The 27,960-nt window shown below is 38.4% G+C and overlaps 4 protein-coding genes across 4 annotated transcripts in view; 1 reads left to right on the forward strand and 3 right to left on the reverse strand.

The window, feature by feature from the left end:
* Positions 1–27,960, reverse strand: part of LOC134661674 (GTPase-activating protein) — a 360,962-nt gene that overhangs the window by 36,059 nt on the left and 296,943 nt on the right. The window lies entirely within an intron of this gene.
* LOC134661677 (replication factor C subunit 4) lies at positions 10,821–15,889 on the reverse strand. Its single transcript, XM_063517834.1, has 6 exons — positions 15,688–15,889; positions 15,329–15,604; positions 13,367–13,585; positions 12,859–13,018; positions 11,616–11,698; positions 10,821–11,085 (listed from the first exon to the last, which is right to left on the reverse strand). The coding sequence occupies exons 1-6, from the start codon at positions 15,792–15,794 to the stop codon at positions 10,878–10,880; spliced, it is 1,053 nt and encodes a 350-aa protein (XP_063373904.1). The 5' UTR covers positions 15,795–15,889; the 3' UTR covers positions 10,821–10,877.
* LOC134660780 (zinc finger MYND domain-containing protein 10-like) lies at positions 16,601–23,213 on the forward strand. Its single transcript, XM_063516567.1, has 10 exons — positions 16,601–16,715; positions 16,838–16,946; positions 17,079–17,192; positions 17,519–17,658; positions 18,149–18,271; positions 18,813–18,967; positions 21,313–21,464; positions 21,723–21,881; positions 22,464–22,702; positions 23,100–23,213. Exons 1-10 carry the CDS (start codon positions 16,612–16,614, stop codon positions 23,167–23,169), a joined length of 1,365 nt encoding a protein of 454 aa, XP_063372637.1. The 5' UTR covers positions 16,601–16,611; the 3' UTR covers positions 23,170–23,213.
* LOC134661848 (ribonuclease H2 subunit B) lies at positions 23,449–27,371 on the reverse strand. The gene is made up of 5 exons (XM_063518057.1): positions 27,192–27,371; positions 26,666–26,875; positions 25,731–25,855; positions 24,313–24,487; positions 23,449–23,784 (listed from the first exon to the last, which is right to left on the reverse strand). Exons 1-5 carry the CDS (start codon positions 27,295–27,297, stop codon positions 23,471–23,473), a joined length of 930 nt encoding a protein of 309 aa, XP_063374127.1. The 5' UTR covers positions 27,298–27,371; the 3' UTR covers positions 23,449–23,470.

The following is a 27,960-nucleotide window of genomic DNA, read 5'->3' on the forward strand; positions in this document are numbered from 1 at the left end:
TACGCTTGTTACAAGAATAAAAGAAATAAAAATTATGTACTTTATTTTACATACTTAAATATGAATAAAAATAGAAAAGTTGTACCTAATCAGAAATTAGACAAACAAGGAACAAGGAACAATTAGAGAAACAAGGAATTACACTAGAATATAGGTAAATAATAAGCACTCACTGACATAAATCTATGGGTACTTAATAGATATTAAAACACAAGTAACAACAATATGATATAGGTTACCAAATACTGATGTAGATTTGGATTTTTTATAAACTAATACCTCCCATTTTGGACTATTATAGTGAATATTAGTCTTGAAAACTATCTACCTTACTGACCTCAATTAGAAATACCTACATGCAAGTCATTAAAACACGAGATTATAGGTACATTGCAATGTTAACTCGTAGGCGGAGTTATCTAAATGCTTTTGGAAGGCTGTTATCGCTGGTCCATGCGTATTGCCAGGACTTAGTAATTGAGTATACAATACCCATTTTAAATTATACTCCAACGGAAAATGCTGGGCGCCGCGATAGTTATACAAGGGGGCAAAATTGTTATTTAACCGCTCGTGCTAATATTGATACCCGAGCAAACGAAAGATTTCAATATTTAACCACGTACTTAGGGAGTGGTTTAAAAATTGGAATGTTGAGCGTTACAAGGGTTAAAAAAAATTGTGGCGGAGAATTCTAAGGGCATACTTACAGTAAATAAATACTAATTCTTTAATACAGAATTACCTAGATGAATAATGTTGAAAATACAATAGGCCTATCGATTTCTGCAATAACACTAGTACAATAATGCTACAAAGTGTACGATGTATGAATAGATATCTATCAACATACGATATCTACCTACACTAGAAATAAAACAAACTATGTAGCTATATGTTGAGTCAGTTAGTAAATCGTAATCGCACTCAATAGTCATCAATATAAAACCTGTGGTCGTCGGTAAAGGCCCGGCCTCGAAAGTTTTCACACATAAATCATGTTAACGCAGTCACAATCCAGCGCGGCTGTTCGAGCACAATTACAGCAGCGTTACCCGACCGCGGCCGGCGCAAGCGCAGGGTCGTTATTACAACTAATTGGCGACAATCAGCTACTGCCGTTGTATTGCAGAATTTTCTCGTAGCTACGCAATATTTTCAAAATAAAGTCGTGATGTTGTACGGCAATGTAGCGGTGTAATACCTACTGTTCGCTCGGTTTTTAATAAACAAAGGGAGGAGGTTACTCGGCTGATTGTTTTTTATGCCCTCTTTACATCGGAACTCTCGACATAATTTTAAACCGATTAAAAAAAATAGTTTAATAAAAAATACGAAGAAGTTGTCTTATTACAATGCTCCTGTTTTAATCAATTTTCAGTAGGTACTGATGACGGAATCCATGAGAAATCGATTGAAGTTCCAAGTCCCATAATTCATACAATCTTATAATATTGTATTTATATAAATATGTATATACTCACAATGTATGTCTCTTTGACCTGTTCCAGGTTCTGATCTGGGTGTTGGGCGCTGGGTCGAACTTCCATAAATATTATTTGGTGACTTTAAATGACTCTAACCTCCGTAGGTTAGGGTCATTTCTACGCATGCAAAGTAAGTAGTATAAATTAATATAAAATGTCGGACTACCCTCTTAAGTGTAAGTATATCATCACAGACATCTCACAAACAAATGCGCGTCTGAAAATGGGTGTCTGTTCTTTTTACATGCCACGACGCGCCGTTTCTTTAGGGTTCGATAATTATTTATTAAAACGCATTAGAATCCGTTAACGCATGCGGGTGCAGTCACGCGGTGGGAATGGGAGAGAAATGCTACTATAAAACAAAAGAAATTTACCATAGGTCGGCTGGTTCCCTCGACCCTCGGTTCGCACGGCCCAACGCGGAAACGCCCTGTTTACACGTTATGACAAAAAAGCGAAAATCATGCAGGCGCACGAGCATACAATACAATAGGTACCTACCTAATGTATGTAGCTACCTGGGAACGGTGGCCTCACTTACTTCTATTAAAACGTTTTACCAGGCAGATAACAATGTTATGAATTCTCATAAAGGGTAACCAGGTGACCGCTCACGTTTTGCTTTTGATTAATTTTAAAATAAACTGGATACCTAATAGTTAGATAGTTACCTAGCTGTAATAAGTCGTTAACTGTACCTACCTGCGTGGAGGGCCCTAAAAGGACGTGACTAGAGTGTAGAATTTATTTAGCGTGATATTATCGCTATCCAGAGCATCCAGAGGTACATTTTAAAATGCGAGTACTTAATACTTATTACCTGCTCCAACCGCCAAAACGTAAAATAGTCGTTGGTCAACTACCCACCTAAGTGTATTCATGCTCAGTAACATTATAATATTACGTGCATTTATGATTACCTAAAACACATTTAGGCACAGCTATATTATCACAAACCATGTAAAACATGACAGAAATGGCTGTTAACTTCACGGTTTGGGATTATTAAGCATTCCATGAATGCTATAAACACGTAATAAAATTTAACGCTAATTAGGAACCTAACACACACTTTGTTTCAGATATCTTTATTAATTCTTGAATGAGTAAGGAATGTATTACCTACCTAGGTTTTTTGACCTATATTTAGATGTTTTTTTCGTTAAGCTCAATAAAACAATAAACACTACATAACGTCGCGTTAAACAATGCTTTTCCTCTTTTCAAGTTTTGTACCTGGTACTTAGGTACCTGTTCCACTAAACCCACTACCCGGAACACTATTAAACTACTCTACGAGGCATAAAAAACGTGTAGAAATAACACACCGCCGTCTCTTGATGGACAGCACTTAATACTTATAATTTATTCTCGAGTCTTTTGTGATATTGCCGTGGTATTTTACTTGATTATACATTATACCTAGACATAATATTTAAAATTAATTAGAAAAATATAGGTAAAAATACATTTATGAAGTAAAATGTAGCTTTAACTTTTAAAGTAAAAAAGTACATAACATATTAATAGTTATTTGTTCTACAAGGGGGCAATCACGACTAACAGTTTGTCGAATAAAGGTATATATATAATATATGACCCGATTTTGTGGTCGTATAAAGGTCGAATATACCTTTATGCGACGCGATTTGGGCGTAAAAGGGTTGAGTAATGGTCGTATTCTACCTATTTAGTTGCAAAGTCGTCGCATATGCGTCGCCGATTCGAACCTTAGTCGTATAAATAGTTACTACAACGACACGTATTCGAGAGGAAGAGTAGTGGTGCGATGCGAAATACGATATTTATACAACTTTAAGTTGAGTTATCGACGCATAAAAGTCGTATAAATAGCTTATTTCTTCAACGCAAGTTCCACTTCATCGCGTGCGGTCAGAGGGCCTAAGTTGCGGGGTTCTTTCTCTTTTACTCCAATGAAGGCGTAATTAGAGTGACACAGAAAGATGCCCGCCATTTGCTGACTTCGAATTTATAGCCCAGGATCAAATTAATAACAGCAATATAAAAATGACAGAAGTGGTGTGAAATCGTTAGAGATGACATAGTTTTTGAAAGAAGGCAAGTTGCCATGAAATTGAAGCAGACAAAAGTGTAGTATCTATCTAAGTATCTAATCTAATACCTTTAAACGAGCAATTCTTGCATATTTATTTATTTATATATATACATACCTATATATATCGGGGATCTCGGAAAAGGCTCTAACGATTTCGATGAAATTTGGTATATTGGGGTTTTCGGGGGCAAAAAATCGATCTAGGTCGAAGTTAGGCTAAGTATTATCTCTGGACAAACGGTAATTTTTGAGATTTTATATGTTTTCTCCCAGATATTTTTTATTTATATCTGTAAACTACTGCGCAGTCAAACTTACTGATTATTGCTATCTAAGTTTATAGGTAAGTAATATTTAATGAGCTTTTAAAATTCTTAAGTACTTATTCAATTATTTAGAATATTTAGATCAACAAATTATTAAGCGGTTGTCTTATATGACCGTTATTCAACTTAAGGTTCTATAATATATATATACCTAATTATACATAGTAGATTGTTAACCAAGTAACGAAAGGCACTCACTGCTGCCGAGGTAGTTTATTGGCGCTCGAACGCAGTGAGAGCGCCAATACTCAGAGGCTGAAAGGATGCCTTTCACCCGAGTTAAAACTCTACTTTTCATTTCGAATACGAGGAAAGTAAAATGCATGTTTTTTTTAAACATAACTAAGTATAAAATGTTATATGTAGTAATTCTTGAAGGTACTTTCAATTAACAATGTAGGCAAAAGTTTCGTTATTTATGGAATGTGGATATGGTGTTAAATATCAAAATGGAAACTGTATATAACAAATCCATTTAAACCCAAATTTCAGTTGCTTATCGTAAAAAAATCATAAAATCATACTTGGAACGTAAAATGCTCTTTGATTTTCGAAATTATGCTACGTACCATTAAATTTGTATTACCTATTCAAAATCGTCACTTATTAGGGTTCCGTACAAAAAAGGTACAAAAGGAACCCTAATGGTGCGACTCTGTCAGTCTGTCACATTGCTAAATATCTCGAGGATTACTGAATGAAGCTAATTGATTTGAGATTTGGAATAGCTGTGAACATTGCTAACCCAACCACATTGGAATTGGATTTATTTTATTTTCTTTTTATTATTTATGGAAAATGCCCAATATAAAGAGGGGGCAAAATTTCAAAGTCTAATTACTAGGTCGAGTGGGATATCATTTGAAAGAGCTCGAATTGAACATTACAAAACCATTTTTAGTTTTTTCATACAGAAAAAAATCGACTTCTGAAAGAAAATTAACCTTACCTATGAACAATTATGAAATTTTTACATAAGAACTTTATCATAAATATTACAGGTAAAAATATAATCACACCTCTATCTTGAAAACTTATTTATTTATCAAAATAACATTTTCTAATTTTATTTGCAATTTAAGCCCCTTTGAGGCTGTTATTATACTTGAAATTGTTGAAATCGGTTCACACGATAAAGAATTATCACTGAAAAACCAACATACATACATACATACAAGTCGCGCAAAGTAGTTAGTCAATTTGCCGATAGATGACGCTGTACACAATTAGGTACGCTTAGTTTACTTCTCGTCAAAAGTCTTGCGTGATTATAGTTACATGGGAAAATTTAAACATACAGAACCCCCATTGCGCGAGTTAAACGAACTCGCACTTGACCGGTTTGTTATTAAATTAATTATACCAGCCAACATGAGTAATTAGGGTGACCCATCTGTCCAATTTCTTTGTCCAATGTGTATTTGCATTTCACATTTTGCTTAATGAGAGTGAGACGCAATGCACATTTGACAAACAAATTGGACAGGTGGAATACCAAGCAACTTAAAATTTGTATCAAATTACTTTCTTTTGCCACTCTTGTAGATAAAACGCAACTTTCTCATCAGTTTTTGAAGAATAAGAAGAGTTTTTACAAGCTGGTCTGGTGAAAAATACAGTATGTAACAGATCGAAAAGCAATTAAGTACCTACTCAAACCCGTTAATGTTTAGGCCATTCTGAGTAACTTTTACTATGGGATCAACCCCAACCCCGAAAGCGCGGAATTTTTTTTGGATGTTTCATACATTTTGCTGGTCTGATGTTGAAATTTCCTATGGGGGAGTCAATTTTTTTTTCGCGAATTCGAGGTTGGTCTCATAGTAAAAGTTGCTTAGTATGACCTAAACACTAACGGGTTTGAGTAATTGCTTTTCGTTCAGTTACATACTGTACGCTAATTATGGTAGGTACTTATGTTATGTGGCAGGTAGGTACCATAATGCGCGAGAGCGCAGTAGCTTTAGTTCTCCATCCTTGACTGTAGGCCTCTAAAACAATGACATTTCGCTAAAGAAGCATAGAAAAAGCATAAATGTACAGAACACACAAACACAGGAAAGCAGATGTATGTAGTACGGTACGGTCGAAGCGAGTCGGGGAGGGCTGAAGGTGGCGCCCCGGGTCGTGACCCCTGCACCGGCCGGCGCAGCGAACCCCGACGGACTTTCTCAAAAGAAGCGGGCAGACGTTACCGTAGTATGCGAAGAATCGCACCCTTCGCGCGGCGAGGCGCCGGGTGCGAGCAGCCATTTAGCTAAACTCTTCTCGTTCTCTTACAAACTCTTCGCTAAATACACAATTTATACAATGAACATCAACATACAAATAGTTTCTAAATGAACATAGCATGAGTCAATAAAAAGAGAAGAAAAAAACGTTCGTCTTCCGCAGCATCATAAAAAGTACAGCAAAAACCCAATAGGCTAGAAATAAACAACAGCTTAGCGTTGCGAAGCGTATCTAAAGGTGAATTTTGGGCGGCACGTCGCCGCCGCCAGGTAAGCGCGGCGTTACCTCCGGCGGCGTACCTGCCGATGACGGGTCTTCTTCGCAGGATCCGCCGCGCTACAGGCTCCCGACCCACTCTTCTTTCTTCGCTCTTTATAAGACGAATATCGCAACTTCCATTGATGAGTGTGGATCTAGTCATGATGTGAAAAAACATGCACTAAACCTCCACTCATCGAAAGAAATTTACTTCTTCAATAACCGCCGTAGTTTCGTTGCCGACGTCGAAGCACTTCACGCACTTTTCGTTAGCGAAGTCACGTAGTATCACCAAACCGAATGGAAATGAGCCGCAGCACGTTGCAAAGTATTTAACGAGACTTGTGACCCGACCCGCTCCCGGTAAGTGGCTGCGTCCGCACGCTCCGGTGACTCGATACGAAATAAACGGTCGAGATTTGAAATCTGAGAATCTAGACGCTGCGCGTCCGCCGCGAGTGGGGAAGCGGCGACCGCTGGGGACCAATAGCGTGCGAGCCCGCGCAAACTGGCCCGTAGGGGGGGCGCCCTGCTTCCCTCCACCACCGCACCGTGCACCGCCAGCGCGGCACCCGGGCTCCGCCAACTGCCGCCTGATATTATCTTTTCCATAACAACAAGAACATTATTTTCTTTCCTCCATACAACTGCCCATAAAATTAACATGGATTTAAAACCGTTGTTTCAAACACTAAATCTATTAGATACCTAGTCTACAACTCTACATTTAGTTGTTACTCACCTATCTGCCAATTTCGCAGATCTTAAATCAATTTGATATCTACCATTGAACGGAAAATATGTGCACTTGCATAAAACAAAGTAAAACTTCAAGTGATATAATAGAAAATGTATTTACATATTTGTGAGAATGATTTGCTCGATTCCATTTACACAGGTACAAGATTTAAACAATAGCCATCTAACACATTTCCGGGAGAACCCACCATGGACATTGATTAGAGATTACCTGCAACCGGCCGTAGTATAACTCGGATATAGCCGGTGTGTTGCACCTGTCTGATAATTACTAGTTATTGCTATAAGGCAAGCAACAACTATAACGGACTTATTTTGAAAGTAAAACCTTTAATATTAAACTACCCACTTGTCCCATTTATTCCAGAGTTTAATTGCAGTTCTATGCATTCAATTCACATTTAAATAGCGCTCGATTGCATTAACAAAGAGGTATTAATATTAGGTAATTTATAAAATAAATAGTATTTAACAACTTAATTACCACAACATCGAAAAATACGTTGTATAAGTTATTCGTATACCCACGTGGACTCCGGCCCCGTTATTCTCGTCATGAGCGAGAAAAAGTTTGTGATAGATGCCAAGTGTGTTGACATTTTCTATTATTTAATGTTTCCTGTTTGCTCCGGTACAATTTTTGGTGGTCAAACCCAATTATCAGAAGCAAAAGTGACAACTATTATATTGAACTACCCAAGTACCCGCTCGATTTGAAAGTAGGAATTTACAGAATGGTGATTCGTAACACAACTCATCCTTTTACATTAACAAGACCTTAAGTCCTCCAGTAATAAATATCACAACTCGAACAATATACCACACTTCTTCCTGTAAGTGTAACGAACTTATTTTTAAAGAGACAATAATTTTATGAAACTACCCACTTCTCATTTGCATTAGGAACGAATAGTCATGGGATTCAATTATTTCAAATAATATTTTTTAACAATAAAAGTACCGACTTCAGAAAAGAGTATCATCAGTTGAACACATTATGAAACCACTTTTAACTATTAGTTTTAGCAGGAGTTCTCAGTAAGATCTAGGTCCTAGTTTATCTATTTAAATGCTCTCTCTCCTCTTAGACATGTATTCGTTAAGAATGTTCATGTCGTATTAAAAAACCGGCCAAAGTGCGAGTCGGACTCGCGCACGGAGGGTTCCGCACCATCAACAAAAATAGAGCAAAAAAATCGTGTTTGTTGTATGGGAGCCCCCCTTAAATATTTATTTTATTTTATTTTTAGTATTTGTTGTTATAGCGGCAACAGAGATACATCATTTGTGAAAATTTCAACTGTCTAGCTATCGCGGTTCATGAGATACAGCCTGGTGACAGACGGACGGACGGACAGCGAAGTCTTAGTAATAGGGTCCCGTTTTTTACCCTTTGGGTACGGAACACTAAAAATTAAACAGCTGGTGCAGACGAGATAACCTTTGAAGATACTCCGACGGCGACGGAGTTCGTTAGTTGATGGTAATCCTCATTCAATTGACGGACACCCTAGAAATCAAGTTATTAAACCTACGGCAATGTGTACGTCACGGGTTAGGCTATTAATGATACAAACATTGACATATATCTCAGGACTGGCCTTACGTGCACTAAAAATGGTACTAGTTCAGCGGTGTTACTCACGAATTCGAGCCAATTGTGTAGTCTAACGCAACTAGTTGCGACCAATCGCGCGGCCGCGCGCGCGTAATGTGAACTCATCCACCAATCACGTTACAGCGTTTTCATATCGCTGTACTGGCCCCATTCATGCTCCATTCTTATTGCCCATAAGGCTAGGAAAATACTTAGCACAAATGAAAATTAGCCTGCCTGCTAGGCCTTTGTTTTTGAGTCATAATATACAATATCTGGGAGACCGAGCTTTGCTCGGAAACCATATAAAAACTCAAAAATTAGCGTTTTCCCAGAGATAAGACCTAGCTAGATCAATGTTTCGCCCCCGAAAACCCCCATATACCTAGCAAATTTCATCGAAATCGTTAGAGCCGTTTCCGAGGTCCCCGAAATATATATACATATATATATACAAATAAATAAATAAACAAGAATTGCTCGTTTTCCAATTTATTTCTCACATAGTAAACAGACATTCTTAAAGACGATAATTAGGTTGGCGTTTAGTTCATGTTGTTTAAAACAAAAGATAGGTAACTAATTAATCAATATTATGTATAACATGATACAGCACTGTCATTTGTCACGATTTTGACTATTCAGTTGCGGTGTTGGATCGCACGATATTATGAACCTTAATATTTAAAATATTTGTTGTTATAGCGGCAGTGTTTAGAAATACACAATACACATTGTTAAAATTTAAACCGTCTACCAAATTCATGAGACGTATGCCATAGTCAGATAGATCGTAGATAGAGAATATAGAGACTAACTTCTTGTGTAGAGGTAAAATAATAATAATAATATTAGTATACAGACATCACCCATATGTTTATATGCCAGAATTACATTCATATACGTCACGGCGATTATCGGCTGATTAGTTTATTTCTTTCGAGCTACATAATTTTGATGACATTTTTTTTGCATTCTTACGTGATTTAGGTTGTCATATTTATTTTGAAATATTGATTGATTTTGAGATAAGGATTTTGTGTAAGTATATCGCTAATAATTAAAATACACTTTTAACTTAAACATAACAAGTAATGATTTAAAAACTCATAGGTAACGCAAGAATAACTGCAGCGTAAATGTTTGTGTTTTGGCATCGTTAGAGTCCGTCTAAGCAAACTTTGTTCCAACAAAGTGTTTGAATAGATCAAAGTGAGGGAGTGTCATAATAAGCGTTATATTTTCTTATAAAACTTTGACATTAACGAAGACATTGCCACACTTTCTCATTACCAATGCCATGCAGCTAACTATAGATTCCTGTCTGTTGCTATACTACCTGTATCATATACATATAAAATATAACATTATTCGTGTCGCATATCAAGAATTTTCAAACCGACGCAAAACGGTATCTGAATTTCATTTATGGCCACAAAACACACGTCACAATCAATGTAACAAATATTATGGCTTTAGGTAGTTCGGCAATGTCAATAACCGCTAGGCATAAGTTTACAATAAGCTTCAAATGTACCTTAATTCATTCCGACCCGTATTAAGAGATATATTATAAAGAAATAGTCGAGACGGTTATAGAGTATGAATGAGTGGAGCGCACGACGGGCGCATGCGCATCAGGGGTCGCTGTTGGCCATGATGATGGCGCAGCCCAGGTCGGCGAGCTGCCAATAAGCTTCAAATGTACCTTAATTCATTCCGACCCGTATTAAGAGATATAAAAGAAATAGTCGAGACGGTTACAGAGTATGAATGAGTGGAGCGCACGGGGGGCGCATGCGCATCAGGGGTCGCTGTTGGCCATGATGATGGCGCAGCCCAGGTCGGCGAGCTGCCAATAAGCTTCAAATGTACCTTAATTCATTCCGACCCGTATTAAGAGATATAAAAGAAATAGTCGAGACGGTTACAGAGTATGAATGAGTGGAGCGCACGGGGGGCGCATGCGCATCAGGGGTCGTTGTTGGCCATGATGATGGCGCAGCCCAGGTCGGTGAGCTGCCAATAAGCTTCAAATGTACCTTAATTCATTCCGACCCGTATTAAGAGATATAAAAGAAATAGTCGAGACGGTTACAGAGTATGAATGAGTGGAGCGCACGACGGGCGCATGCGCATCAGGGGTCGTTGTTGGCCATGATGATGGCGCAGCCCAGGTCGGTGAGCTGCATGGCCTCGGCGCCGCCGTCCTGCAGGCGGTGCGCGCACCCCGCCAGCTTCTCGCTGATGCGCACCTTCTGCCGGTTGGTCAGGTGCCCGGCGCACACCACCGCCGCCGACGCCTGCTCGAGCAGCTGCGACGCCGAATACGCTTCCATTAGGAAACTGAAAAACATACATACAATCAGTACCTGTATAATCACAAGCAGCCTACGTCACACTGGGAAATACACCACGGGCCCACGTGGCGTATAATCCCACTGGGTCTGGGACACTTGGGTTTAGGCAAGAACCTTAACACACTTCGAAATTCTGATTCGTGTACTTCGAAATACTATTAGATATGAATTTCCGTCATGAGTCCTAAGTATCTAGGTTTGGACCTACTACATATTATACCTCAGCATTGGATTATGTTTTATAAGTAAAGTATTGCAACTATAACCCTAACATTATAAAGTGTTTTTTAAATGTTCGTTTATTAAATATGGAAAAGGAGCTGAAGATACTTTGCTACATTTTGGCACATAGATAGATTACAAACTTGATTAGATCACCCCTAAGGAGGTGGAATGGAACCTAAAGTTAGTGAGACAGTGTGGAAGGTAAGGGCGGGGTTACAGTCTTATCGCGGGCAGAGGCTAGTCATTTCATAAATAGAAGTGTGAATTGAAGACAAAATGACGGTTACTAACTTGTCAACAAACTGTTCCAGTTCCCCGTAGTTCTTGATAGCCAGGTACTCGTTGACTAGTTTCTCCGGTACCAAACCAGTCACCTGAAACAAGTAAAGTCACGTTATTTAGAAAGCAAAATCCATATAAAAACAAATTAACTGCCCTAAACTTAAGTCACAGTATAAACTTCAAAGTAGAATAATTGTGCCATTTTCAACCAAAAGGGTACTTTTAGTCGATTGTCGATAATTTGCTATTGTATTGTATTGTATTTCCACATAGCTTAAATTTTAAATCAACCTTATCGACATCGGACAATGTGGAACCTTTTGGTTAAACATGTCACAATTGGGTTAAATAAATCATACCTGACGTTTTTTAATAACACGCATTAACCAAAAACACCACGCCCTGGCATTTATAAACAGATTATTGCAAACATTTTATCGCTCTTGAGCCTTAAACTATTTATAGTTGAGGTACCTGGCGTGGCGTCTTCATAATAACAATGACATAATCTCAATTTGCTAGAACACCATAAAGTAATGCCTTAAGTGAATGAGTAATGCATAGTGGTTTTGTTGTGACATATTTATTATCATCACAAATAAATTATTCTCAGAGGACTACAAATAAGCTGTAATACATGAATAACCTTAGTATTTGTATAGAATTCATAAAGATTACACATTATTATGTGCATGTGTTAATTTCCACAGAACAAGACTTAAATAGAAATCAGTAGATAAGAACATTTCTATTGTTGAATTCTAGCAATACCATTATTAAATTGCAACAATAGAATGTGTTTAACTCAACCTAATGACTCGCATAATACCTATAATAGTTATGCGTTCTAAGATTTCTAGCTACCTAATTATATGACGATTGATGACTCACAATCTTTAAACGACGCACCACAACAATTACATGAGAAAATTGAATAATAAAATACATACTATTCATTAAAAAAATAATGTTAAATGATCTTGCTCGACGGTTGCTACTAGTGTAAAATAGACAAGCATTTACCAAAACGACATTATGTCAAATTTTGAGTTTTTGAGGTGATCTACCCCAAATGAACAGGATCCAAACTAGTGAGTGTGAAGTGAACTCACGAATGATTTAGGCAGGAATCAGTAAAAACCGGCTACCGCAGAACTGGTGGTCACCGTGAGAAAGGGCCCTTAACTGACCGCTGAAACGTTGTTGCGACAAATGGCTACTGAAAGTGATGGTCAGTCGTTGGTGTAAGTACCTCGACGAGCCCCTCGGCAGTGACCTCCCCGAGCAGGCGCTGGCAGCACTGCAGCGCGGTGAGCGCGCGGCGCAGGTCGCCCTCGCACGTGCCCACCGCCTGCTCCAGCACCGACCCGTCCCCGATCTCCACGCCCTCCGACGAGCAGATCTCTCGCAGCCTGGAACACCACATACATTACACTTACATACATTACGTCAAATCGGACTAGCCACACTATTTGTTACAGTTATACCGGAAAATTCGAATTCCCAATTTCCCATCCTCACAACCTTTTAGGGTTATTTGAGCATCGGCGTCTAGTCAGCGCTATGGAAAATAGCGTCGCTGCGCAGTTGCCCGAACGTTGCGTCGAGCAGCAGCCGTAGAGTTGACTAGACGCCGACGCTCGGCAGACGCTAGTGTGGGGTGGCCCTAACATAGAAGGAAATAAAGAACACAAGTTTCGAATAAATAATTTGTGTGATGAAGTGTAACCTAACAATTTTGACTATACGAGTATAGCTACCTCATTAAAACATTTTCTCTCGCCAGTGGCTTAAATCGGAACTTGGAGCAGCGACTCGTGATCGGCGGGATGATACGTGACACGTAGTTGCAGATTAGACAGAAGCGAGTAGTGCGCGTCTCGCGCTCCATGGTGCGGCGGAGCGCCGCCTGCGCCGCCGTGGTCATGGAGTCCGCCTCGTCCAGTATCACCAGCTTGTATGGAGGGCACGGCCTTCCACTGGAAAATCAAAACAAATTATCAACATAGCAGACACATGGCCGGTTGCAACAGATCTTCTATTGTACAGGTAATTGTTAGATCACTGCGAAATGAGTGCGAAACATGTCAGTCTGTTGATAGGGCTTGGTGACTCAAGATCTAATTCTGAGTCATGTCTACATGGTCATTATCCTTTTGCTAATTCAAAATAGATGATGAGATGACCGGTGTTGTATTGGATCCAACATAAAACCAAAATACAATGGTGTGTTGAAAAATGGTATATTAAGGGGTAAGCGAGTAATACACTTCCCTATTCCATCAATAACATTTCCGGTAATATGGTACCAATAAAAAAAATACTTTTTCTACATGTAAAGACTGGGGGAAGTTGGAACGGAAGTGGCAGGATAAGACCGATATAGTTTATAAAACCGTGTAACTGTATAATATACAGTTTAATGTATAATTTACACATTTACAGTTATATAATATGCAGTGTATATGAATGAAGTACGTTTTTGTTGATCAACAATAGATTAAATAGTGACTAATAATCATTAGTTGACCATTCAAACGATATTAACTCGAAATTGGTTGCCTTGTAAGACCTCCTTAAAATAAAGGAGATATTTAAAAAAATAAGTTACCCCAACACACTTTGTCATTATGCAAAGTCATTATGTTAACAAATTAAGCCCTAATACTTACAACTGTTGCAAAGATAAGAATCGAAAATTTGTTAACTAGTGCACCCAAGAGTATTTTTTACACTTGGGTTACATGTTATATATTAATCACTAAGAGTCAAGCCCCAGTCCCAAAAATATGCCCAAACGTCTGATGGATATTCAACTAACGATTTATTTTAAGTAAAAGCTTAGAATTAGATAAGATCTAGATCAGGGATCACCAATTACTATCTAAAATTATAGAAAACTAGCTTTTGCCCGCGGCTTCGCACGCGCAGGAGAGTTTTTTTAATTTTGGACCCCCATTTCACCCCTTTAGGGGATGAATTTTGAAAAATCCTTTTTAGTGGACCCCTAGACTTTATAAGGAACCTACTTGCCAAATTTGGACTTTCTAGTCCCAGAGGTTTGGTCTGTGCGTTGATTTAAGTCAGTCAGTCAGGTCATTCACGTTTATATATATAGATTATTTATATCAGAAGTCGTCTGTTACTTTTCTACATGTATACAAATCACGGAGCTAAAAGCATGGTTTTTGAGGGCTCAGGATTAATGTGGCCATGCCCAGGGTACCAAACAGGTACAATTGGTGTAAATTTTTGTCTGTTCTAATGTGTTAAGATATAATATAAGCAGCTTTGACTTAATCACAGTATGTTTCAGATAATAGTTGCTATAACTCGCCCAAATTTTAACTATCTATGTCAAACATCATTGGTAAATAAGCTTGCATCCAATTTACAATATTAAAGTGATCCCATAAGCGCACCATGGACAAAGCTTTGTATGGAGCACTAAAAATGATGAGAAATAACCAAACAAACAAACTGGATCATACACAGATTTTAAAACAGAAGTTGTTACTACTTTGAACATTAACTCCATGTTATCTTACAATCACTCATTTATACCCCTTTTCTTGGCATATTGTTTACTTTAAGTGTAGTAAGTAGGATATGAGATTGATACATTACAATGATATGTAAAAGCTATGTGTGCATACTAGAAACAATTTTCTTAATTACTGTGGATACCACCTTACATACTTAATATTTCAAATAATCCTTACTCTGGCCGGGTGCCGCTGACTGTGAGTTGTGCAAATGACTTGACCTTGTCCCGGATGACCTGTATGCCGCGCTCGTCGGACGCGTTCAGCTCCAGGACGCGGTCGCGCGAGATGTCGCCGAACAGCTGCCGCGCCGCCGCCAGGATGGCGCTCGTCTTGCCCGTGCCCGGCGGCCCGTAGAAGAGCAGGTGCGGCAGATCACCGCCCGACAAGCATTCTCTCAACACTTGAACTACCTCGCCCTGATCTACGATGTCCTCAATAGTTTTTGGACGGCTGAAGAAATACAAAATATTAGCATGTAGCAAATATCATAACAAATGGGCAGCACATTTTACTGTACATAGAGAAAACATTACTATTTCTCGACCCATGGTGCCGGCGGTTTCTTCTTTGTTGGTTTGGTGCCCGACGGCGTCGGCTTAGCTGATGCTGATATTTTCCCAGTTTTGAGAAAGGCCTGCATTTTTCTGTCAGATTGTTTTAGCAAATTATATTAAGATACTATAGCAAAACAACACAATCAAGAAAACGCGGCACTTTGCTTCACTTTACCGGGATTCAGTTGAAAACTTTGACACTGACAGTGACAGCTGTCAGTTGAAGGTATTATTTGATATGGCAATACTATAAGTTGGACAGGTTTTATTGCACAAAGTGCATTCGTTTGTCCATGTTTAAACTTTAGACCAACTTTAGACGCGAGCTACATGCACGAACGGGATTGCATTTTATAAAAAACTTGTATATAACTTGTTCCGGATCGCTCGTACTGACAAACCGCTGAATTCACAAACTTCTTTATTAGGATTATGTATTTACATGATGCATATAAAGGCCCCAGTACACAATGGGCCATCGCCGGCCACTCCAAGGAACGCATTTATGCGTTAGAGGGAGCAAGTGATATTGCTATCTCATTCTACCGCATGGCTGCGTCCCTTGGAGTGGCCGGCGATGGCCCATTGTGTACTGGGGCCTTTACGTGTGCAAGTCGGGCGCATTTTCTATGGCCCGGTATAAAGTCCCCTCCACACTCGTGCGCGAATTGCGGCACGAGGCCGCGAACGCAGAAACGATTTTCGCAGACGTTTTGAGTACTTCCGGTGGCACGTATTTTGAATTATCGAGCAGACGTTGCTATAGTTACTTAGTTTAATCTGGAAATTCAGAAACATTAGATTTGCTTATCGTTAAAACATAGAGTAACTCATATCAAATACTTAGTTTATTAATTCAAGTATACAAAGTAAAATCTATAAATATAAATAAAACTTTGCAAGATGGTTGAGAAGGATCCTCAGCTTAGTGCTTTAGAAATAGGCGAACTAGATATGTTCATTGACAGTATCGAACCATCCCGCATCGATAGCATAGGGAATCAAGTGTAAGTGTGTGTAATGCCATAGCGATAATTCGGATTGATTGACTAAATCACTTTATATAATAAATAAGCACCCAAGTTTCAATTCTTTCCACCCTTATGTATATCCTTGTTGAAACTTTAAGGTGGATCGACTGGCATATCCGACTTCAGAAACTCAACCAGCAAGCAGTGTTAGAAGCAACATCTATGCAAGAAGAACTTACTAAAGAGACATTGATTTCCTCTGGGAAGGTGTGCAGAGTTATTTGGATATTATACCTACCTTATTCAAAATCCCAGTCTTAGAAATTAAAATGAAATATATTAACAAATTTGTAATGTGGAATAACTAACCGATACATGACCGATACTTGAACATTTCAGCTACCAATTCTAGTCCACGAAGCGATTTGTATCCAAGTATGGCGGTATAAAGTTTACCCTCAAATACTGAAACTGGAACCAGCACCCTCGAGTACGTTTGGAATTTACATGGTGGTAAGTTATCAGGTTATCACTGCACTATAGTAACGTAGAATATTAAAGACTTCATCCGCATAGAAGTACACTCCCTCCCTCTTAGTACCTACTTAATAGTAAACCCTATATATTGCGCCCGGCCCACTTCGGGATAAAAAGTATCTACTTACGTTACAAATTGTCCAGCGGGAACTCCCGCAAATTGATATACCGCAGGTGACAACCATATTAATAGCTAAATAAGGTATATATATTTTTTGTATTTAGTGAGTTTTGGTTGTCACCTAACGATAATGATGTAAGAATGTAAAAACATGTGTATTTTGACTCCTGTTCTGGTGTAGCTGTACCATGAAGCAGCGTCCGTTGGGCTCCTAGAGACGGTGCTGTACCACGAGGACGGCGCCCGGTGCCTGAGCGACGTCATCGTCGACCTGCTGGGGTACGCCGTGGAGCAACTCACGGCGTTGCTGGCGCTACTCAAGTAAGACTTGTGACCGATTGATATGTATAGGTACTTCAAATAATAAGTGAGTCACCACTCACTAATATAGATCACAGGTGTGGTGGGTGGAATGATGATCGTTTAATATTACAAAAGGCGGCCAGGCCTTATGCTTGCAATTATCCAGTTCGAAATAAGTTTCAATAAAGAAGTAAGAAAACTATCAATAAATAACATGATACTAGTTATTTGTACAACAAGAGATCAAAGTTTGATATTTCTTCGAGTGCTTATTTTGAGTCCCGTGCAAGCGAAAGATCCTATAGTAGCTAAGTAATTTAGAATCTTGAGCGTAGTAAAAGGGACTCAAAAGCGCACCTGATTTAAATAAACTTGATCTCGTGTAGTACGAGTGTACGAGTACACACAACTTTTCACCTCAGCAGTGAGAACATATATTATTAGACAACCTGAAAAATATTTTTTTTTTATATTTTGACGAGCAAGTGAAAAGTTTTTGGCTCCACAGTAACGGATATTTGAAGCCCCAGAGCGCGAAGGAGCTGGAATGCGAAACTGCGCCGGAAGAGCTCGAGCGAAGGCAGCGGGACCTGCAGTTTGACATCAGCATGCGGTGCATCACTATCGTGCGGTCAGTGCCTAAAATGCCATATCATTGATATCATGTAGTAAACCATGTGTAGCGATGTACTAACCCATTACCCATCAGAATCTAGGTACCTACTTTAAATTTTAATACAAATTGTCACGACCTAAAACCGAGCCTAAAATTGAAATACAAATGTCAAAAACTCTCAAGTTACGTTTAAAGTAGCTAGTTGCCGATGGAATCGTTAACCTTTGGCAGTGCAAATTACTAATTTGAAATTAGGCACCGGTAGGTAGTGGTATGTATATCGGTATAAGAAACTGAAAGGATTACCTGGTAATGATAATGAACCTTTCACAAATAGAAGCACGACGCACGGCACGGCTAGCACCGTACCGTACGCCATAACAACTATTTATTCTTGCCGCTTTGTGCACCATTGCCCACAACGACTGTTGTTCTTGGCGTTCTAATAGCTCCTGTTAGGTTTGACTAGAAAATGTACGCATACCAGCACTCGCTGCATGTATTTACTTATTTAGTACATACATCATACCGTCGTTTTTACTCGTGGTTCTTGTAGATACATAGCAGAACACATGGAGGGAGCCGGAATAGGCGCCTCGATCGCGACGGGCCTCTACATGACCAACGACGTGCCCTCAATTCTAGCCCACTTGCTGCAGGAGGAACCGTGGCGCAAGACCACTGAGGCCGGCGAGCTTCAGACCTTTAACTGTAACTACTCTACATTATTTCAATTCGCTTAGGAAGCTATGTTTTTAGGGTTCCGTACTCTACTAGGGACTCTTATAGTTTCGCCATGTCCGTCTGTCCGCGGCTTTGCTCCGTGATCGTTAGTACTAGAAAGCTGCAATTTGGCATGGATACATGTCATGCATGGCGACAGAATGGTAAAATAAAAAGTACGACAAAAGAAGTTTTTTTTTTAATTTATCCACTTTAACCCAAAAAAATCTTTTCTTACTAAAAAGATGTACCTATAAAGTGCGACGAAGGTGCTCACTTATGCGTGTAAATTGTAATGTAAATACATATATGATACTAAAATAGGCAAAATAGCCGCGTTGAGCCCATTCTGGCAGAATGGTAACTACGGAACACTTCACTGAGCATGGCCCGCCATGCTCTTGGCCGATTATTTTTTGTTTTTGCCAATTTTTATATTGTAATCATGGCAGTTGAAAAAAAAAACAACGGGTTGCACTCCGGGAGTGCCGACAGAAGTGAAAACTCAATGACTAGTCCAAAATGTCTGCAGCACTATGTATAATTTACCCATCCTCCTATCTATTGAAAAACTTTAGTTCCGAAATTGCTGGTCAGTGAGCTTGTTTAAAATTCGAAATTCAAATTTGAAGCGTTAATTGTTTAAAATTCGAATAGAAATTGTAAAGTTACCTAGCAGACCTCGCATCTATAGTTATTTTCACCTCAGCAGCTCGAACAAGGGTACTTTGCTACTTAAAAACAGTGAGCAAAATCGCATTTTGCTCACGTGCACTCGAAGAAATATCAAACTTTGATCTCTTGTTGTACAATAGTTATTTGTACAAATAACTATTGTACAACAAGAGATCAAAGTTTGATATTTCTTCGAGTGCTTATTTTGAGTCCCGTGCAAGCGAAGGATTCTATACTAATTTAGAATCTTGAGCGTAGTAAGGGACTCAAAAGCGCACGAGATGTAAATAACTTTGATCTCGTGTAGTTCACAAAACTTTTCACCTCAGCAGTGAGAACATATTAGAGAACCCGAAAAATGTATTCCTTCTTCATTACTTACCTATTCACTCATGTTTTCTTAAGATATGCCAACAATTAAGTTTTCACCTCAGCAGCTCGAACAAGGGTACTTTGCTACTTAAAAACAGTGAGCAATATCGCATTTTGCTCACTGAGTGAGCAATGACATTCAAGTGACCTTAATATTCAAATGTCATTTCAACATGCGGGGTCTAATACAAATTCGAAATACTTGGATTTTATTATCTCTGTCCCTTTCACGTCGTTAGCAAAAAGAAAGAGACAAAAAAATTTTCAAACGACATTCAACGGTATATTGACGGTTTATAATAGACCCCCGAAAACCGTCAGAACGCATCGTTCCAAAACACATACAAGTATGAATTCTTAATATGTAATTAATGAAAATAAAGTTTCAGATTTGATAAAAACTGATAAAAACACTATATTTTACGTAATTTATTGTACGATTAAAATAATGAACTCAAAAAATACACAGTATATCACGTAAAATAAATAATTATACTTTTAAGGATCTCTACAATAGTTTACAAGTAGTAAGTATCCGTAATTCGGACCGTATCTTACAATGTTTTTTTTTTACAAAAAAAAGTTGCCGATTCAAATGTCAATCAATTGATGGTCGTTGTTTTCATATATTACCTATTTTACTGAAATTTACTACGTTTGTTTGTTTGTTATTGTGTTTGATTGTGGTAATTATACTTAATTGTTAGTATGTCTTAAGAAACATGACTAAATAGGTAAGTGATGAAGAAGGATTACATTTTTCGGGTTGTCTAAATGTTCTTACTGCTGAGGTGAAAAGTTTTATGAACTACACGAGATCAAAGTTATTTACATCTCGTGCGCTTTTGAGTCCCTTACTACGCTCAAGATTCTAAATTAGATTCACTCGCTACGCTCGTGAATCTACTATAGAATCTTTCGCTTGCACGGGACTCAAAATAAGCACTCGAAGAAATATCAAACTTTGATCTCTTGTTGTACAAATAACTATTGGTCATGATATTTTGAGTTTTATTCACCCGTACTAGAATTCACTTTTATTAGCGATTTCATCAAGATGTAGCTTTATTGAATTATGTCATTGAGTTTTTCTTTATTGATGGCATTTAGCCATCTAAATGAGTGGCCATCTAAACCTTACGGTCTCGTGATCGCCTTACGCTGTCTCGAGTTTATAATTTTTTCCCCACCTCAAAAAGTGCCCAGCGCCGCTAAAGAAGTTTTCACTTCGAAAACGTGAACCAACATCGGGCAGCGCGATGAGATTTTAAAAATGCCTTTTTCAGTCGGTCGCTGGGCAAAGCCGTCCAATGATGAGCGACTGCAGATGCACCGCACCGAGGTGCAGCTCTGGCTGTGCCTGCGCCAGCTGCTGCTGGAGCCACGGCTGGCGCACCAGTACCCCATCGACGAGTGCCGCCGCACCGCCTTCTGCCGGGTGAGACGGCTGACGGCGTGCTGCCTGCACAAGTGTTTAATATTTAAATTAATTTCTATTTCAATCAGAAACCGGAAAATGGGATAAATGTAACTTTCAATATATATTTATTTATTAGTACCCTACAGATAAACAAGGTCATACGAAAATAAATGAAGGCTTAGGTAAAATAGCAAGATTTAACTTATTAAGATTGCCTATGTGAGAATTCAGAGAACCGAGTATAATTAGTTTATTTTAACTTATTCTATCTTCCAGCTACAAGCTCGACTCACTGAGAATATGTTAGACCAAGTGCCGCCGCTGGGCGATCTCAAGCAGTTCCTGTGTCGTCTCTCCGTGGGCGATTACTCGAACATTAACGGCCGCACTAACGTGAAGAATCCGGGCTGCACGCTCATCGAGGTTGTGCCACAGGTATGATCTTAACTTAATAGGCAGTACTTAATTAAGACCTTTAAGACTGCGACCAAAATTGTTAAACTAAACGCCATACTTATTGCTCAATGTTATACCAGTGTCACTTATTGCCGCAATATTCGAACTCCGTCTCTTGATACGAGTAGGTATTATTATTTATTAGCACGGATACAATAGATGAATAGAGCAATGTTTTTGACACCTGTACTATGTATCAGTGGCGGCGCGTCAAAAATACCCATAGGCAAGTCGGGGCTAATTTGGCTTACATATTTTCTTTTACAACTCTACTCAAACGTCCAAAAACAGGCAAGCCGATGGGAATCGGCTTTTATGGACGCGCCGCCACTGCTATGTATAGCGGTGGCCCTGGCCCCGAACATTATTGTGATGGCAGGGATCTCCTTTTTATAAAAGGCGTTTCACATGCATCATGCATAGTGCAAATGTCTGACTATGGCTCTCATTTCTATTATTCCATGTGATCTTGAAAAAAATATTATAATTTCTAATGTCACGGTAGGATTTCAGCAGACATGTAAGATTACCTATGTCCTATTCATCTTTTTTCTTTTCCAGATAAAAGATTCATACGTGCGCCAAGTGCATAAACGCACCAAAACGCTAGCTAAGCAGCAGCTCCGTCTCTTCGACTTGGACGGCAGCGACGAGTCGCGCAAAATGGCCAAGCAACTCCTGGAGTCGTATACCAGCGACGCGGCACTGGCCATGGACGGCGGCGGCGCCAAATGTGCCAAGTGCGGTGAGGCCGCCAGCAAGAAGTGCTCGCGGTGCAAGACCGAGTGGTACTGCGGCCGGTAACTAATATCTATCCCTTTGAGGCGATATTTATTTAATTATTTATATAAATATCAGCTATTCATAAAGATTTTACACTAACACAATTCAATAAAAATAATCATAAGTTGCAAATGAAATTCTTGATACTGGGACCAGTACTACATGCCCTATACCTACAACATACATAGGGAATAGGGCGTACTTATACGGTGAAAATGGATGTATATATAGACGCATTTTTGTTATGAATAAGTATGCTTGTACCGCAGTGGTGGAATCCCGCCTTTAGGAAACTTATAACCTGTCAAGTACCTGAAGTACCTATTTGAAACTTGGGCTTAGGTACTTGTTTATTTATTTATACATTTTCTAGACACCAAATATTTGGTAATAGGTTAAACTCTTATTTTCCAGGGAATGTCAGGTGCAACAGTGGCCGAAGCACAAGGAGTTATGTGATCAATTCGCCAAATTGTGCATGTAGAGATGAAGTGTTTCCGAAGTTTAACTTATTTAATTGTATAGGTACATATGTGTGAACTTTCTTAATTTAATAAAGGGAATACAAATATTACGTTTGGATTTCTTGTATCATGTAGTTCGGCAGCTGACATCGGATTCTAGAATGTTAGGTATGTGCATGAGGTGTTGGTCGGCGGACTTTAGAGAAGCAGCTCAGCAAAGGGGTAGTAAAATCAATTGAAACATTAATTACCAGTCTCCAGTTACTTTAAGCACAATAAAAACAAACTAAAAATGTTATTTTTTTATTCAGTTATCGCAAGCTACTTTTTAGTAAAAAATGCTGATAGGGTTTTCGTACCACTCGCAGCTTTCTGTCGAGCCTTTTCTTTCGCAGTTAAGGGTTTCTGTTTGGTGACATTATTTGAAAGTGGTGATAGAGCAGTCACTATCTTACTTTCTTCAGTGTTTTCGCATTTTGCTCTTTTATTGTTACTTTCTACAACTTCGGATTTTCGCTTTTGTCCCAAAGATTCAATCATGTCAGGTTTAAAATCAAACTTCTTTTCCAATAATTCCACAAGGTCCTCTTCAAGATATTCAGCTATTATGCCTAGAGCATACTTCAAGAAAAAGTCTGAAACATTGACAGTTTAACAGTATGTTATTATAACCATTAGATAACTATCAACACTCAGAAACACACTCTTTATTTTTTGAAATCAGTGGACAATGTTACATTTATCCTCTAGAGTGCAAAATATTTTTTAGCTATCCGTATGGACTTGGAGGTGATGGTTTTGAATGATAGATATTAAATAGCATTAATTTGGATTAGATTTGTAATTTAGGTCCAATTTAATTTTGTAATTTAGATTAGTAATACTTTACACCATTTACTCGTACACCTATATATGGCTAGCATTTTCCTTGTGTTGGTGTGGTAAACAATTTGGTGTTTTGTACTCAATGATTAACATTTATAATAGCTGCAGTCTTTTTCTGGGAGTGATAATAAAGTCGCCGTCAGATATTGGAGCAGCCAAGGTGCTCAAAAATATCTGAACAAGCTCTTCAATGCCATAATTGACAATAGAGGCACATGATATCTGGTGGCGACTGTACTAGCATAAGAAAATAATATCTGTTGGGCAAATTTACATACCTTCATCCACAGTATCATCATTGGCAGTACTGGCTACAAATGTGGCCGAGGCAGCACCTGACCTAACGTGAATCCTCTTTACTCTCAATACTTTTGCTAATTTCTTCACCTTGTTTTCAAGCCATGTCAAAGTCTTACTTTCATTATACTTATAAGCTTTTAAATCATCAGGGCCCTGTCAACAAACAAAATAAAGATATACAGGCTGTTACATTTAAATCGGTCAGCATGGGAAAGTCTGAAACTATAAGACATACAAAGATCTGTTCTTAGGAACCATGTCATCGATTTTAGTAACAAGGAAAACAGCATTCATACATTTAAAAATAAACTTGTACTCAGCTCGGGAATTGATCCCATACGTTTGGAAAAATCGTCCTGGGCTAAAACAAGAGGTTCTATTACACTGGGTAGAATTCGTGGATCGTAAATTCATGGGGCAGGAAATCTGTTAAAAAAAAACCGGCCACGTGCGAGTCGGACTCGCGCACGAAGAGTTCCGTACCATTACGGAAAAGGGGGAAAAATCACTTTTGTTGTACGAGAGCCCCACTTATAGTTCGTTTTTTTTAGCATTAGAAATAAGGTAAACAATCTTGATGTGTCTTTTAATTGAAAAACACAATTTAAAAATAAGTTACGGCAAATATGTAACAACTATATATCTAATACGATCATTTATATTCTTCTGCTTTCATAAGTAATAGTTATTGATTTTTAAAAAGCGTTTTTCAATTAAAAGACATGTCAAGATCGCTTACCTTCTTGCAAGTTCTTTCTAATGCTAAAAAAACGAACTATAGTATTTGTTCTTATTGCGGAAACAGAAATAGATTATCTGTGAAAATTTCCACTGTCTAGCCTAACTATCACGGTTCATGAGATACAGCCTGGTGACAGACGGACGGACAGCGAAGTTTTTACCCTTTGGGTACGGAATCCTAAAAAGGGCAAGCCTATGTCATATCAAGAAACAAAAGTTGTAGTTATTCAGTCAAATAGACTTGTAGTGCATAATTGTTTTCCATCGTATTTTATCGGAAACGTTCGTAGTTGTCATGCTACTTCAGTCAACCTTTTGTACCGAGACTGACTGAAATAGCAAGACAGCTAGACACGTTCGTACGTTTCCGTAAAAACACGATGGAAAAATATTAAGCACTCCATCTGTACCTGCTACCAACTCAAGTATGTGGAAACAAAACAAAACTATCATAGTAATCAAATCAACATTGATTACTCAGTTTTTCAACAGGGTATAGTCCTGGGGCCCGTTTCTCAAAAGCTGGTAACTTGTAATACAAGCGGATGTCACTTTTTGACAGCTTTTGTTAGAAAGGGACTTCCACTTGTATTACAAGTTACAATCTTTTGAGAAACGGGCCCCTGGTACATACTAGGTATTAAATAAAGAAAACCTTTAGATCTGCAATATTGTCAACACCAGCAATGAAGTGGACGAGCTTGCTCAAGCCCTTTTCTGACAGCAAATCTTCAATGGGTATCGCTTTACTCTGGCATGTCTCCTTTATGTGAGGCAAGACTGCAAATAATATTTTTTATTGGAAATAACATAGTTGGTTTGTTTAACTTTACTATTAAGCTAAGTATAAAAAAAATTGTACATCACCATACAAGTGCGAAAAATAGTAAATTCGGAACGAGTGGTGATAAATTAAAACACAACCAAAGGGAGTGTTTAAATCAACATGAGTTGCGAATTATCTATTCGCACATGTATCGCACAACGTTTTACTGTACATATGGCATTTTAAATTTTCTAAATAGTTACATAATGTGCTTACTGTTGCACTAGTGCGGTTAAGTAGCACCAAGTAGCACCATATGTACCTATTGTAAAAGTAGGTATACAAAAATATTTTTGTTCCCTTAAAAAGTTTGTTTATTTATTTATTGTACCAGTATCAGGAAATGTCATGTCTCCGTAATAATTCATCAATATATGTGACATTTACAAGTAAAAAGCACCATCTCTGCACTACTTTGAAAATATCTTGAATCACACACTGCTAGTCAGAAAGGCAGTAACTCTGTATGCATCCCATACTATACGTATCTATGCCAAATTTTTCTTTGGATTGACAGAAGATGAGTTTTTTTTTTTCAAAGTAGTTCTGATATTGTTGTTTGCCATAAGGATGCTCTGACAGGTTATTTGTATAAAGATACAAGCAAATTTCGTTCTTACGGTAAGCAACAACTTTTGCTTGAAAACATCACATGTCACATATGGTCTCAAGTAAACACAGGATCATTCTTACTGTTGAGTCAATATCATAACTATGAGAAATACTTGATGGAAAAATATAATGGAATTAAATTTAAATCTTACCTAAAAATGTAGGATTTATGGGAGTCAACATAAACATGCTAGCATCAGACTTAACAGTTTGCCCTGTGAACCAACACCTATGGGGCTCACTAAATGTAACAACTTCATATACTTTCTTGTTATTTTCGTCCAAACAATACTTGCTAGGCTTCCTGCTTGCTGGGTTGGGAAGAGTTATGACAACAAACTCAGAATTCTGTAGTAATGAATCTGAAAAATACACGACAAGCTATTATAGCAGATACAGTGATCTAAACTAGGCCAAAACCCGTAACTCATTTTTACGTCAGTAGTTATTACATAAATATTTCGCAAATGGTACACTATCATGTTTGTTTGAGTCCCTACAATTACTAAACAATTCAGTTTTGTTCCCTAAAATGTATGCAGTTCCATAAAATGCATAGGTACAGTTTTTGTTCAATGGAAGTATGTATTGGCGATCATTCAAAAAAACATTTTATAAGTTTCCGATAGTTTATTTGCAATTACTAAGCTGTTTTGTTTTTAGATAATAGAAGCTTACCTTGAGCTAGCAGTAACCAGGAGTTTTCTACACGTTTTTTAGTTGACTGATTGTTAAAATCATCGGTAGTACTCGACGTGCTGTTTTTCTTCTGAGATCGTGTCATATTGAATGGTCGATTTGAGAAAACAAAAGTATTTTATGTCTTGCAAATGCGTTATTGAATTTATTTAATTAACAATCCCAGTCTTCCTTCAGCTTCCCGCTTCCTTCCCGCCGCCTATTGACGGCTGACGCAGGCAGCCGCAGCCCCAAAATCATAGAAGGTAGCATCCTATAGAAGTGGTCTACCCGTGCCTCCGTGAGGGACAAAACATATAAATTCGACCAATCATAGCGTCGCATTGCGCTGCTATGATTGGTCGAATTTATTTGTTATGGTGGGTAACAAATGAATTCGACCAATCACGATGGTCAATTTACGGTGGGGAATTAAACAAGATGTGAGACTGTGACAAGGACAAACAATAATAGCGCTTTCGCTGCTACTCCTACTGAAAGATACATAAGACTATCCCGTTCTGTCAGTTATCCCCACCACTCATGCCCAATCCAGTTATACTAGATTCATGCCCATAATTATCATGATTTTGACATTGACATTGCAATGGAATCCTGTAGTTTGGCCATATTATACTACTCTAAGTTTCGCTCGAAAAATTAATGGTGCTTACACACGGTGCCAGTCGCCAGATCACATGGGATCCATGCAAAGATTAAAGTATAGGCACAGTCGGGCATACTAAAATATTATTCTAGGCAACACTAA

This window comes from Cydia amplana, chromosome Z (assembly GCF_948474715.1).
Source record: "Cydia amplana chromosome Z, ilCydAmpl1.1, whole genome shotgun sequence".
Classification (NCBI taxonomy): Eukaryota; Metazoa; Arthropoda; class Insecta; order Lepidoptera; family Tortricidae; genus Cydia; species Cydia amplana.